Source organism: Podarcis erhardii (genome assembly GCF_964252035.2).
Source record: "Podarcis erhardii genome assembly, chromosome: 9".
NCBI classification, from domain to species: Eukaryota; Metazoa; Chordata; class Lepidosauria; order Squamata; family Lacertidae; genus Podarcis; species Podarcis erhardii.
Genome location: NC_138512.1, coordinates 73,438,389 through 73,451,180, shown reverse-complemented (window position 1 = coordinate 73,451,180; position 12,792 = coordinate 73,438,389). Strand labels below are relative to the sequence as shown.

Sequence of the window (12,792 nt, the reverse complement as noted above, 5' to 3'; positions counted from 1 at the left end):
TGTCCAACCATCTCGTCCTCTGTCGTCCCCTTCTCCTTGTGCCCTCAATCTTCCCCAACATCAGGGTCTTTTCCAGGGAGTCTTCTCTTCTCATGAGGTGGCCAAAGTATTGGAGCCTCAGCTTCAGGATCTGTCCTTCCAGTGAGCACTCAGGGCTGATTTCCTTAAGAATGGATAGGTTTGATCTTCTTGCAGTCCATGGGACTCTCAAGAGTCTCCTCCAGCACCATAATTCAAAAGCATCAATTCTTCGGCGATCAGCCTTCTTTATGGCAGCACCCAAAATGGCTCTGCAGCTGGGCTCCTCATTTTAAGTGCATTTATGGACCTCATGTAAGTTGCATCTATTCAAGTCAATGGTGTGTGTGTTCAATTCCCGGTTATGGTGGTGGTGCTTCTTCATCATCATCCCACCGGCAATCATGTAGGGCAGGGCTCACCAATGTTCTACTTTTGAGATGTGGTGGACTCCCATCATGTCTGACCATACTTGATGGGGCTTACTGGAACCAAAGCACTAATGTTGTCTTCCCCTCATGCAAAAGGGTCAATCAAGCCTGCCCAGTGACTCCGTAGCACTGGATCCAGTAACTCTGAATATCTTCCTGCAGTGTAGGGTGCATATCCTGTACACCAGGGATATAGAAACCTCAGACCTGGGGGCTAAATGCACCCCTCCAGATCTCTCTGTCTGGCCCTTGGGATTCCCCATAGGTCAGACACACCACTAGCCCTGTTCATCGCTAAAACAAGTGATTTTACCTGACCGTAGTATGCCCTTGAACCAGGGTCAACCCAGTATGCTTTGCTACCTGAGGCAAAATGGAAAATGATGACCGCTGCCACCGCCTGAGGCAACTGGAGATTGCCCAGGGAAGCCCTGGCATGCTGAAGGCAGTGGCAGACCATCCAACTGTCCCTATTTTTCAGGGACAGTCCTGGATTTACAAAAATCATTCCAGTTTTTTATTTGATCCCAGATTGTCCCACTTTCCCTTAGGATATCCCTATTTTCATTGGAGAAATGTTGGCAGGTATGGAGTTATGTGACTTCTAAGTCAAGTTGACAAGTAACTATACAACCTTTAATATATATATATATATATATATATAATTGTCCAGTGGCACCTTAGAGACCAAGTAAGTTTGTTCTGGGTATAAGTTTTTGTGTGCATTCTAAAGAAGTGTGCATGCACATGAAAGCTTATACCCAGAACAAACTTACTTGGTCTCTAAGGTGCCACTGGACAATTTTTTTATTTATTTTGACTGTGTCAAACCAACACGGCTACCTGCCCAAATATACAACCTTTAGAAGGCAGCCCATATAGGGAAGTTTTTAATGTCTAATGTTTTATTATGTTTTTATATATGTTGGAAGCCACCCATATTGGCTGTGGCAGCCCAGTCAGATGGGCTGGGTATAAATAATAATTAAATTATTATTATTATTATTATTATTATTATTATTATTATTATTATTATTAAATAAGGTGTCTCTATTTTCATCAAAGAAATGAGCAACAAGTGCAGGAGGCAGTGAGCAGGTCATTTCTCAGGGCCTAGATGTCCCCAGCTTGCCGCCTGAGGCGATTGCCTCACTCTGCCTCATAGGTGGGCCAACCCTGCCTTGAACTGTGATAGTATCTCTTGCTTGCCTGGAGGTATGTGAGTATGTAAATGTCTAGTAGTAGGACAGTCGGTAAAAATGCCGATATGTGCTTTATATTTAGGCATTCAATTACCTCCCTCTGTGCCTAGTGTGCATTCCTGTCTACTCACTGGGAAGCATGCAGACATATCTCAGGCCATGGACCCTCCAATCCAGTCCAAGAGAACCCACAGGTTGCCCTAGCCCCAGCACTCTATCTAGTATATCGCAGTGGCTGTAAATGGAAATAAACAGATTGATTAAATAATGCCAACCATGCAATGATTCAAATCATCTCCCATCCATTGAAAAGAACACCAACACAGAAGCTGTGTTATTAAAATCTTGCCTCTGTTTGGCACGGAGTTAATCTTTGCTTTGTCCTGTCACAGTGTGTGCTGCAGATAATTGGTCATGACTTCATAGGAAAGTTGAAGGCACATCAACATATCTGGGAAGATTTTGTGCCCATTCGCAAGCACTGTGTTCTTTGCGTGGGAGGTGGGTTTGCAGATTTGCCCCCTTCAACATCGGGGACAGTTAAACATCTCTTGTTCCTTGCTTATTTCTCATTGCACTGTTTGTTCAGTGCTTTCTTTCCAATATGGAAAATAAATAAACAGGTAGAACTGGTGGTGGAGTGGAGGTAAAAAACAAAACAAAACCAGCACCCCCCTTTACTCCACTCTCAGATTGAACATTGAAAAAGAACCCTCAATTTGGGGGAAGACAGGTAAAAGGAGATGGATGTGCCCATTTATCTCTGACCTTCGCAGAAGGAATTCTGTCAGATAGGCGTAATAAATTTTTCTTCTGCGAATGGAAGGAGCATAAATGTGCACCATCAGGAAGTAAAAAGTGTTTATCCATGTGCCTTAGAAAATAAATCAATCACCTTAATTTCTCCCTGTCGCTTCCAACACTATTTCCCCATCTGTCCCTGTTGGCAGGGGCAGGGTCTGTGTATAATGTTGGGGTGGCATTTGGCAGGGAAGAGAGGGGTGTTTCTTAGTCCACCCAAAACCCTTAATATGTTTGTAGGAGGAAAGATGCCACTGGAACTTTCTGGCCTTTGGCTCAGTTAAAAGCTTTGGGATCTCATAATGCACACCTCAAATAAGATCCAAAGATCATAAGGCTTGCAGGCTGGTGGGTAGTTAACACTCACCTTTCCACTGAGGATTCTGGGGGCAAGAGAGTCCTTTGCATTGGGATGGATTCCGCCACAACAGGGTTTTTTGCTCATACAGAGTCATCAAAGTTATTCCACCTACAGCACAATCCTATCCTATTAAATTCAACGAGACATTTTGCCAGATAAATGCGTACTTGTGCATGTAACCTGAATTTGATGGAGTGATCTTCTTCTTTGGTGATCACTCATAGCTGAGTAAGATTGTCTTTCATGAACACAGTCTTAACAGTGAGTCCGTAAGTGACTTTGGAGGCTAATTCTGGATCCACACGTCCTTCCACAGTTGGGACATAGGTTTCCAGGTGGGAGTTGATCACAGTGAGAGTTTGCCAAATGTGCCTTCCTCTTAGCTTGTTTCTCCTTTTCACCCTGAGTTCATGCTTCTTCTAAGTCCTCAACACCTTTGGTAAAGGCTGTTCTCCAAACACTCGCAGGCCAGTGTTTCCCAGTTATCAGCGCTTATACTACTATACTATATTTGTTTAGATTTGCCTTTAGAACACCTTTAAACCTCTTTTGTTGTCCCCTGGTATTTCAATGGAGTGATAAGTGATCCCTGACTCTCAAATGGTGCCTAGTGGCATCTATTTCAGACTGTTTCAGAAATAAAACAGGGCCATGTTCCATTTTGGGGGGAAATGGTTTGACTTATTTATGAGTCATTCCGAAATGAGCTATGGTTAACTCGTCCATCTGTTGCTTTCATATGAAATGGAATCTCCAATTATAGGTGCTACAGATCACCATGTGGAGAAGTGGAGCAGGATACAGTGGTACCTCGGGTTAAGTACTTAATTCGTTCTGGAGGTCCGTTCTTAACCTGAAACTGTTCTTAACCTGAAGCACCACTTTAGCTAATGGGCCCTCCCACTGCCGCCATGCCGTTGGAGCACAATTTCTGTTCTCATCCTGAAGGAAAGTTCTTAACCCGAGGTACTATTTCTGGGTTAGCAGAGTCTGTAACCTGAAGCATATGTAACCTGAAGCGTACGTAACCCGAGCTACCACTGTATTGAATTTCTAAAATGAGATAAGCAAATCCCAAACCTGCTGGAAATCTGTACCTAAGTGGCTATCAACTAGTTGTGTATTCAACTGCACTCATCTAGAATGAGGACAGCAGACACAGTGAATGGGTTGCACTATGGGACATGCTTTCCTATAATAGTAATGTTTAAGGGTGCATGCCCACCCTGAAGCAGTCCAAATGGAACACCAAGATTAGCAAAAGGAAGGGAGGGAGGAAGGAAGGAAGGAAGGAATAGCAAAGAGGGCAGATTCTCTCCAAACTCTTAAAAAGCACTATGCATGCATCACTTGTATAAATAACCCAGGTCTCTTGTCACATGAATCCACAGCAGACTGCACAAAGCCACTCTCTGCATTTGATCAGAGGAGGAAGCAGGAAGTACCAGAAAATATAAGGGAAATAGGGGAAGGGAAGAGATGGAGGGGATGGAGCACAGGCAGCTTAGAGGAGGAAGGAGGTGGGATGAAGACAGGATAAAACAGAGTAGGTGGTGAGGGGGCAGGGAAGGGGTGAACGAGAGCGATGAGGGCAGAACCAGATGCAGCTGGTAGGAGGAACTGATAAGTCAGAGCGAGGGAGGTGGGGTCGACAGAGACAGGGATGACAATAGACAAGGGGGAAGAGGTGAACCAGCACATGAGTGTGGGAGGGCTGTAAAGGAGCAGAGCGATAGAAAGCAGGAAATGTCAGGAGAAGCATGCAAGCAAAGAGGAAGAGAAAGCAGCAAAATGAGGAAAACAGCAGAGAAGTGGCATGGAAGATGGACCAGTATGGGGAAGGGGAGCAAGAGAGTAAAAGGCTTGTGTGACACACTCAGTCCTTTTACAATTCCACCAGAGGCAGATTTAAGTGAGAGTGAATGGTTCACCTGCACTGTACTGGGTGCAGAGCTGAGAGGGTGCCACAGGGGGCACCAAAATAAGGATTTAGAACAGAGTGTGGAAGGCAGGGTGTGTGTCAAATTTTTGCATCGCACAAGGGGCCACTGAAATTTAAAAGCCCAAAGTCCGCCTCTAATCACCACCCCACCCCTTTTGTTGTGGGCCCAACATTTTAAAAGTAGAATGAACCGGTCTCCCCAAACTCAATGCAGAATTACTTGCTGCCAAATTGAGAGGTAGGAGATGGTGTGTCCAGCTGTGCTCACCTGGAGAATCATCGAAGGCTAAACTTCTCCAAAATGCGGCAAGTCCCTGTTCTCACCAGACAGAGGACACCATTTACATGTTCAACACTCTTGCTCGCTGGGCTGAGCAAGAAGGAGAATTTATTCTGGATTGTTCCCTCCCAGTTTTGCCTTGCCCTCCACTCAAGATGAAACCCAAGATAAGCCTGGTTTAGCCTGCACCCTGCCTCCCCGATTCACTTTTTGCTTTTGATGAATTTGGCTTGAAAGTTCACAGTGCAAGAAACCAACTTACCTGCATAGTGCTAAATGGCTTATTTTTCTTTTATACCTGTTTGTGGAATTAACCATCATTGGTAGTAATAGTAATAGTAATAGTAATAGTAATAGTAATAGTAATATTACTATTAATAGTAATAGTAATAGTAATAGTAATAGTAATAGTAATAGTAATAGTAATGCCCTCCATGGACTTTGTTTTCCTAGCTGAGTCAGCTGTCCAGTTGCAGAGCTAATCTCTGTGACCTTCTAATAAAAAGGCCTTTCTTCTACTTCTGTTGAATCAGCCTTACAAAAAGCACACATTTAGCAGCTTGAGCCACTTAATGAATACTAATTTAGAAACCAATTTAGCCAGGTACTTTGGCATGCATATATATTTTATGGGCCACTTGTGTTGGCAAGAACCTGGTTCTCCTTAAATGTATGGATGCTCCCACAGTGACAAATGGACTTAGATCAGTTCCTGAAGGCCGAAGTAGATATGATGAAGATGCACACATGCTGTGTGGATGCGTGTAGAGTCTGGATCAATAGTGTGAGTGTGCGTTCAACTTCTAAAACAACGTACCCCATACAACACTATCCTCCATCCAGGCAAACATGGGGTATTATTACAGTTCATAGAATCATAGAATTGTAGATTTGGAAGGGAACCTGAGGTTCATCTATTCCAACCCACTGTATTACAGGAATCTCAGCTACATCATCCATGGCAGATCTAACCTTTGCTTAAGCATGGGGTTTTCCAGAGTTTTGGAGTACATTGACAGCCATATGCTAAGGACACACAGTTCTACCTCTCCTTTACATCTGCAGGCAAGGCAGTGGATGTGCAGGACTGATGTCTTGCCTCTGTAAAGGACTGGATGAGAGACAACAAAGTGAAACTTGGGTTACACTGCCTCTGAAGGAGCGAGTACATAGCTTGGGAGTACTTCTGGATCGGGACATGGGTGGCGCTGTGGTCTGAGCCTCTTGAGCTTGCTGATCGGAAGGTCAGAGGTTCAAATCCATGTGACGGGTTGAGCTCCTGCTGCTCTGTCCCAGCTCCTGCCAACCTAGCAGTTCGAAAGCACGCCAGTGCATGTAGATAAATAAGTACCTCTGTGGTGGGAAGGTAAATGGCATTTCTGTGCACTCTGGCTTCAGTCACGGTGTTCCGTTGCACCAGAAGTGGTTTATTCATGCTGGCCACATGACCCGGAAAGCTGTCTGTGGACAAACGCCGGCTCCCTCCTCCACAAATGTGAGATGAATGCCACACCCCATAGTCATCTTTGACTGGATTTAACTGTCCAGGGGTCCTTTACGTTACCTTTACCCTACCTTTACTTTTGGATCCTTTGCTTTCACTTGAGGCTCAGGTGGCCTCAGTGGCACACAGTGCCTTCCATCAGTTTCGGCTGGTGGCCCAGCTGCACCCCTGTCTGGACAAGGATAGCCTAACTTCTGCCACCTATGCTCTGGTAATCTCTAGGTTAGATTACTGCAATGTATTATACATAGGGCTGCCTCTGAAGATGGTTTGGAAACTTCAGCTAGTGCAGAATTCAGCAAAATGGGGCAAAATGGTTTGACCACAGCACAATGATCCTGGCCAGACTCCACTTGCTGCTGATTAGTTTCTATGCCCAACTCAAAGTGCTGGTTTTGAACTACAAAAGCTTAAATGGCTCAGGACCACCATACCTCAAGGACCACCTCTTTCCATATGAACCAGCCTAGACCCTGAGATCATCATCTAAGGCTCTTCTTTGTGTGCCTCCTCCATGAGAGATCTGGAAAGTAGTAACACAAGAATGTGCCTTTTCCGAGGTGACTACCCCTAAGTGCAGAACCTGACATTTGTCCCTATTGAAATCATTTCTCTTAGTTTGGAGCCAGTTCTCCAATCTGTTAAAGTAATCTTGAATCAAATTCTGTCTTTTGAGGCGTTAGCTAGCCCTCCCAGTTTGGTGTCATCTACTTTTTTGATGATGATGAGCATCCCCTCAATTCCTTCATCTGAGTTTCATCCGTTTCTTTTATTGCAAGCTCTTTCAAAGCATTGTGACACTCACTTGATAGAATGAAGTATATTTGTGGGACTCTCATTAAGAAGCGGTAAACACCCTCCAAGCAGGATTCTCCACCATTACACCCCATAATGATGACGTTGAAGAAGAAGAGTATGGATTTGATATCCTGCTTTATCACTACCCTAAGGAGTCTCAAAGCGGCTAACAATCTCCTTTCCCTTCCTCCCCCACAACAAACACTTTGTGAGGTGAGTGGGGCTGAGAAACTTCAGAGAAGTGTGACTAGCCCAAGGTCACCCAGCAGCTGCATGTGGAGGAGCGGGGAATCGAACCCGGTTCACCAGATTACAAGTCCACTGCTATTAACCATTACACCACACTGGCGTATCATGAGTGTGATAAACAGTTATCTGTGTGCCTTGCCTCACAGCCATCCTCCCCGCCGCCTGCATTTTAATATCTTAAAACAGCTTTACCCAACCTGGTGCCCTCCAGCTGTTTTGGACTATAGCTCCCAACAGGCTGGGGCCAACTGTAGCTGCAGTCGAAAACAACTAGAGAATACAAGGTTGGGGAAGGCTCTCTTGACTCAATCTGCAGCCTAGCTTGGTGAAAATTGATGAATTCTTGCTTCTAAAAAGCAGGACAGCACTTAAAGTCAGTCCTAAGCATTACTGTATTCAGCATGTGATTTCCCCCCCATACAAAGAAAGAGTCCAAGATGGCCCACTAGTGATGCATTGAAAAGGCTTCTCTTTTCTTAGCCTGCCACCAGCTTGATGGTTCTGTTGCCATTTCAAGGTACCCTATTATGGTGCCATTAAAGTGGCTTTCAGGTGATATTCAGTGGACTCGAGAACAGGTTAGATATATAGTGCTTTTGGAGCCTTAGGACAGTGCTTTCATCTTGATGATCATAAAAGGGGAAAGGAAGCTTGAAAGATGGCTTATTTTGTAATAGGAGAAGCACATGTCTCTGTCTCGCCCGCCCATCTGAACTTTAATGTTCCTTGCTAGTGTTTAAGGCCCCTAATCCTGCACTATGTCTTTTAAGTCGAAGGATCTGAATCCCTAGCCCTGCCTTTGCATCCTAATTACTGTTTGCTGTAGCTTTTGGGGGCTTTTTAATGAAGATTAGGGGTATCGTTTGATGTATGCAAAGCAGCAGCTGACGAGCAAACACAGCAAATCAGCTGGAGCCTGTCATCTTAACGGAGCATTTCTGACATGGGCGCTGCAGGGCTGTTAGTGAAAAGGCCAATTCATTTGTCTCCCTTTGAAATAAAAACAAGATCCCTCACGTTTCAATCAAGAGCTGGGCCGGGATGTGTCTGGAAGGCTTTTCTTGGTGCCTAGAATGGCTATTGCTTCCATAGGTCTTGACATGGCAATGCATGTAAGTTGCGTCCTTGATAACAGTGGAGTGAAATTGGGAGAGCTGGAGGGGGGGGGAGGGATGCTACTTGAACAGATGGATCCAGGCTTATATGGTGCTGTGCGTTGGAAACGGGAACAGATTAATGCCACGAGGGGAGACCAAAGGAATGGCAAAAGAGGAACAGAGGCATTTGAACTCATTCATGAATCATTTCCAACTGGTAGCTTTGCCTCTGGGCACAATAAATAATACCCAAGCAGAATATTTATTAAACACATTTTTGGGTTTTAATAGAGAATTAGAATTTGGAGTCGATAAGCTTTTCAGATACTCAAGCCAGATCTAGCTTCATTTTTCACATCTGCCACTCAACTTGCTTTGCTTATTTGTTTGATTAACATTAAAAAGTTTTCAGGCCAGGAGTTCCTCTTCTAAACTTCTTAAAGCTTAAGTGTTGTACATATTTTATTTTACTTTATTGTGTGTGTGGGGGGGTGCTATCTGGAGGGAGAGAAGTTCTTGCTTCTGTAGATGTTGACAGAGTGTTTCTTGAAAACCACAGCCTTAATAACAGTGGATAACAAAATCATGAAGGATAAGGCTGCCAGTGGCTACTAGCCATGATGGCTGTGCTCTACCTCATCGGTCAGAGACAATACCTTCTGAAAACCAGTTTCTAAGAACCTGCTGTTGTGATTGGGTGCTGCTTGCAAGTTTTCCACAGGTCTGCCACTGTGAGAACAGGATACTGGATTGAATGGACCATTGGCTTGATCCACATCATTTGCCATGATTCTGTGTGACACAGTTCTCTATCCAAAATTAGCATTAGAGATTAGCAACATGGGATTTATGGGATTTGAACCAGGGCCAGATAACATGTTTGCATTTATTGTTAATAAAAGCGTAGGAGAGGCAGAGGGAGTTCAGGCATGAAAAATTCTTCTGATAAATAGACAATCTCCTGAGAATTTTTTTCAGAGAGCTATTCACAAGCTACAGGTCAAGAGGCAGTCTATATAGCAGCTTCAGAGGTCTTAACATTGGAAATAGCCAGAGTTTAGTTTGCCGAAGAGGAAAGTGATTCGTGGATGTCTTTTCTTGACAGTACAAAAACACCAAGTAACCATTTCCAGTGCACCAGAACTTGCCATTCTTTTTCAGTGCAAAGCTCCCTGTGCTTAGGACAGGGATGGGGGAGAAAATTGATTCAGTTCACATTTAAAGTTGAATCTACCTAATTCACCCTTTTGGGAACAATATGTTAGTCGAAACACAGCCATCCTTCAAAATGCACACTTCTCCAACTTTTGCAGAGCAGTTCTCCAGCCACGCAATGTGTACGGAAATGTTCATGCTAGTGTAGAGTGGATTTTTAAAAAAAGAAAATAGCATGCAAAGATGAATTATATCAGGGGAACATGCTTTGCAAAAATGTCTCTAGGGGGATGAATTTGCACTTACGGAGGAAATTTCATGAGAACTTTTTTTAAAAAGTCAAAAGTGATACATAAATGTGGAGAACTAAAGATAAGGTTGAGAAAATGAGAAACCTGAAATTGACAGATTCAGCCGTTCCTACCTACCTAAGGGACCTCAAGGCATAGGGGATCTTTCTGGTTATATGTCCATTCAGCAGTTTGTCCTTTCAGCCAGGAACAAAGATAGATTTGGTAAGGTGAACTTTCTGCCCCCCTTTAGGCCTTACTTTCACTTTGGGAGGTTTCTGACCAAGATTGATGAAGGCTCACAAGAAGCTAATACCCTTAACATGCAATTTCTTTGTTCCTGGGCATTTTTCCGTACAAATAAAAAAGAGAGAGGGGAGAATTCTCCATATTGCCAGCAAACCCATTTTTTATTTTTATTTTTGCTGGCTTTTATTGCAGGTTGCCAATTTGGCCTGTTCAATTTCCAATAACGAAGAAGGTGTAAAATTAGTCCGCATGGCAGCAACCCAGATTGATAGTCTGTGTCCACAGGTAAGCCATATTTGTGCATGAGAAATATGTCTGTGCGTGTGTATACTTGGAAGCCTTCTGCAGTATTAAAGAGCATAAGGTGCTTGACATAGAAAAACACCCGGTACGAAGATTAGAGTCTTGTGCCTTCCATTATATTGTTGATTGCCTTGCCCAAATAGCGAAAAATGCATTTGTATACTGAGCCTCGCTTAATGAACGCAGCGATCAAAGCACACAGCTGGGCTTTTAATGTAGTCTTTAATCAAATTGTTCTTTTTTTTCCCCCTTGAGAAGGGTCTCTCTCTCTCTCTCTCTCTCTCTCTCTCTCTCTCTCTGTCATTGCTCACAAGAACCAATTTTGACTCATAGGTGATAAACGCAGCCCTGACATTGGCTGCCAGGCCCCAGAGCAAAGTGGCCCAGGACAACATGGATGTCTTCAAAGACCAGTGGGAGAAGCAAGTGCGGGTTCTCACCGAGGCCGTTGACGACATCACTTCTGTGGATGATTTCCTCTCCGTCTCAGGTAACACCATCCAAACAACATCCATTAAATGAACAGGTGGAATTGTTCCAGGATGAGTCTTCATAAGCCAAGCCAAGCTTTATCAAAGCATGAATCACTTCCCTTAGGGCATCTCTAAGTGATTTTTCAATACAATGAAACTATGAAAAACCTAAAAAGGAACAATTGCATATATAAGAACAATACAACACACACAAAGAGAAAGCGATTTGAAACAGCAGCATGTGTATAAAATCAATTCAAATCCAATACAGATACAGATACCAACATGGATATAAATCTCAACTTATAGGCTTGTTTAAAAAGGATTATATTCAACAGGGCAATAGAGACTGCATTTTCTTGATATATAATGGGAGGCAGTTCCAAAGGGCAGGTGCTGCCATCTAAGTATGTGAGCCAGCCCATCAAGAACGAGGCCATATTTTATAATGGTGATGCAAAGCATGAGCCATTAAAATGAAAATGGGCTTTCATAAGTATATAATATAAGAAAAGCCCTGATGGAATCCAGCCCAAGGCCCATCTGGTCTCATAGTGGCCGACAAGATGCCCGAATGAGAAGTGCACAAGCAGGATCTGGGTGCGAAATCACTTTCCCATCCTGTGGTTTCTAGTGACTGGTATTCAGAAGCGAGCTGCCTCTGACAGTGGAGGTAAAGCATAGCCATTGCAGCTAGTACACATGGATCCATTGATGGATCCTACACATGTCCAACCTAGTGCTTTTTATATGAAGAATTATTATTATTATTATTATTATTATTATTATTATTATTATTATTATTATCATAAGTTTTATACTCCACTTGATTGTCAAAAGCATCAAAGTGGTTTACAAAAAGATAAAACAAGAACCAGAAAAATGGTACTTTAAAATTCGCAAAAGCTAAAATACCAAAACAGATTAAGAGCACCTCAACTTTCTAAGCATCTGGGGTAGGCTTGTCTGAACAGGAATGGTTTTTAGCAGGTGGCAAAAGGAGTACAGTGAAAGTGCCTGCTTGATCTCAATAAGCAAGGAGTTCCAAAGTGTAGCCACCACCACACTAAACAATCAAGTTCTTACAGATGTGTTGTGGGTATTGTGCCAATTGTGCTGGTCGAAGTTGTCAAGTGGGCACATGTGGAGTAAGGCAGTTTTGTAGGTAAACTGATCCCAAGTTAAAACAAAACAAATTCCTTCCAGTAGCACCTTAAAGACCAACTAAGTCAGTTCTTGGTATGAGCTTTCGTGTGCATGCACACTTCTTCAGATACACTGAAACAGAAGTTTCCAGACCCTTCTATATAGTGAGAAGGTGGGGAGGGGTATTACTCAGAAGGGTGGTGGGAATGGGTGATTGGCAGATAGCTGTGATGAGCCTGTTGACGACTCTTAACGACTGCAATAGGTCTTACAGGAAAAAGCAAGGGGTGAAAAGGTGAAAAATGGCTTTGTCTTTTCACCCCTTGCTTTTTCCTGTAAGACCTATTGCAGTCGTTAAGAGTCGTCAACAGGCTCATCACAGCTATCTGCCAATCACCCATTCCCACCACCCTTCTGAGTAATACCCCTCCCCACCTTCTCACTATATAGAAGGGTCTGGAAACTTCTGTTTCAGTGTATCTGAAGAAGTGTG

The 12,792-nt window shown here is 43.5% G+C and overlaps 1 protein-coding gene across 4 annotated transcripts in view; it reads left to right on the top strand.

Annotated features, from left to right (window-relative positions):
• CTNNA2 (catenin alpha 2) overlaps positions 1-12,792 on the top strand; it is a 536,832-nt gene that overhangs the window by 432,028 nt on the left and 92,012 nt on the right. For all 4 annotated transcript variants that reach the window (XM_081876762.1, XM_081876760.1, XM_081876761.1 and 1 more), the window contains 2 exons: positions 10,570-10,662; positions 11,014-11,170. In XM_081876762.1, the coding sequence (XP_081732888.1) occupies positions 10,570-10,662; positions 11,014-11,170 (250 nt within the window). The remainder of the gene's footprint in view (positions 1-10,569; positions 10,663-11,013; positions 11,171-12,792) is intronic.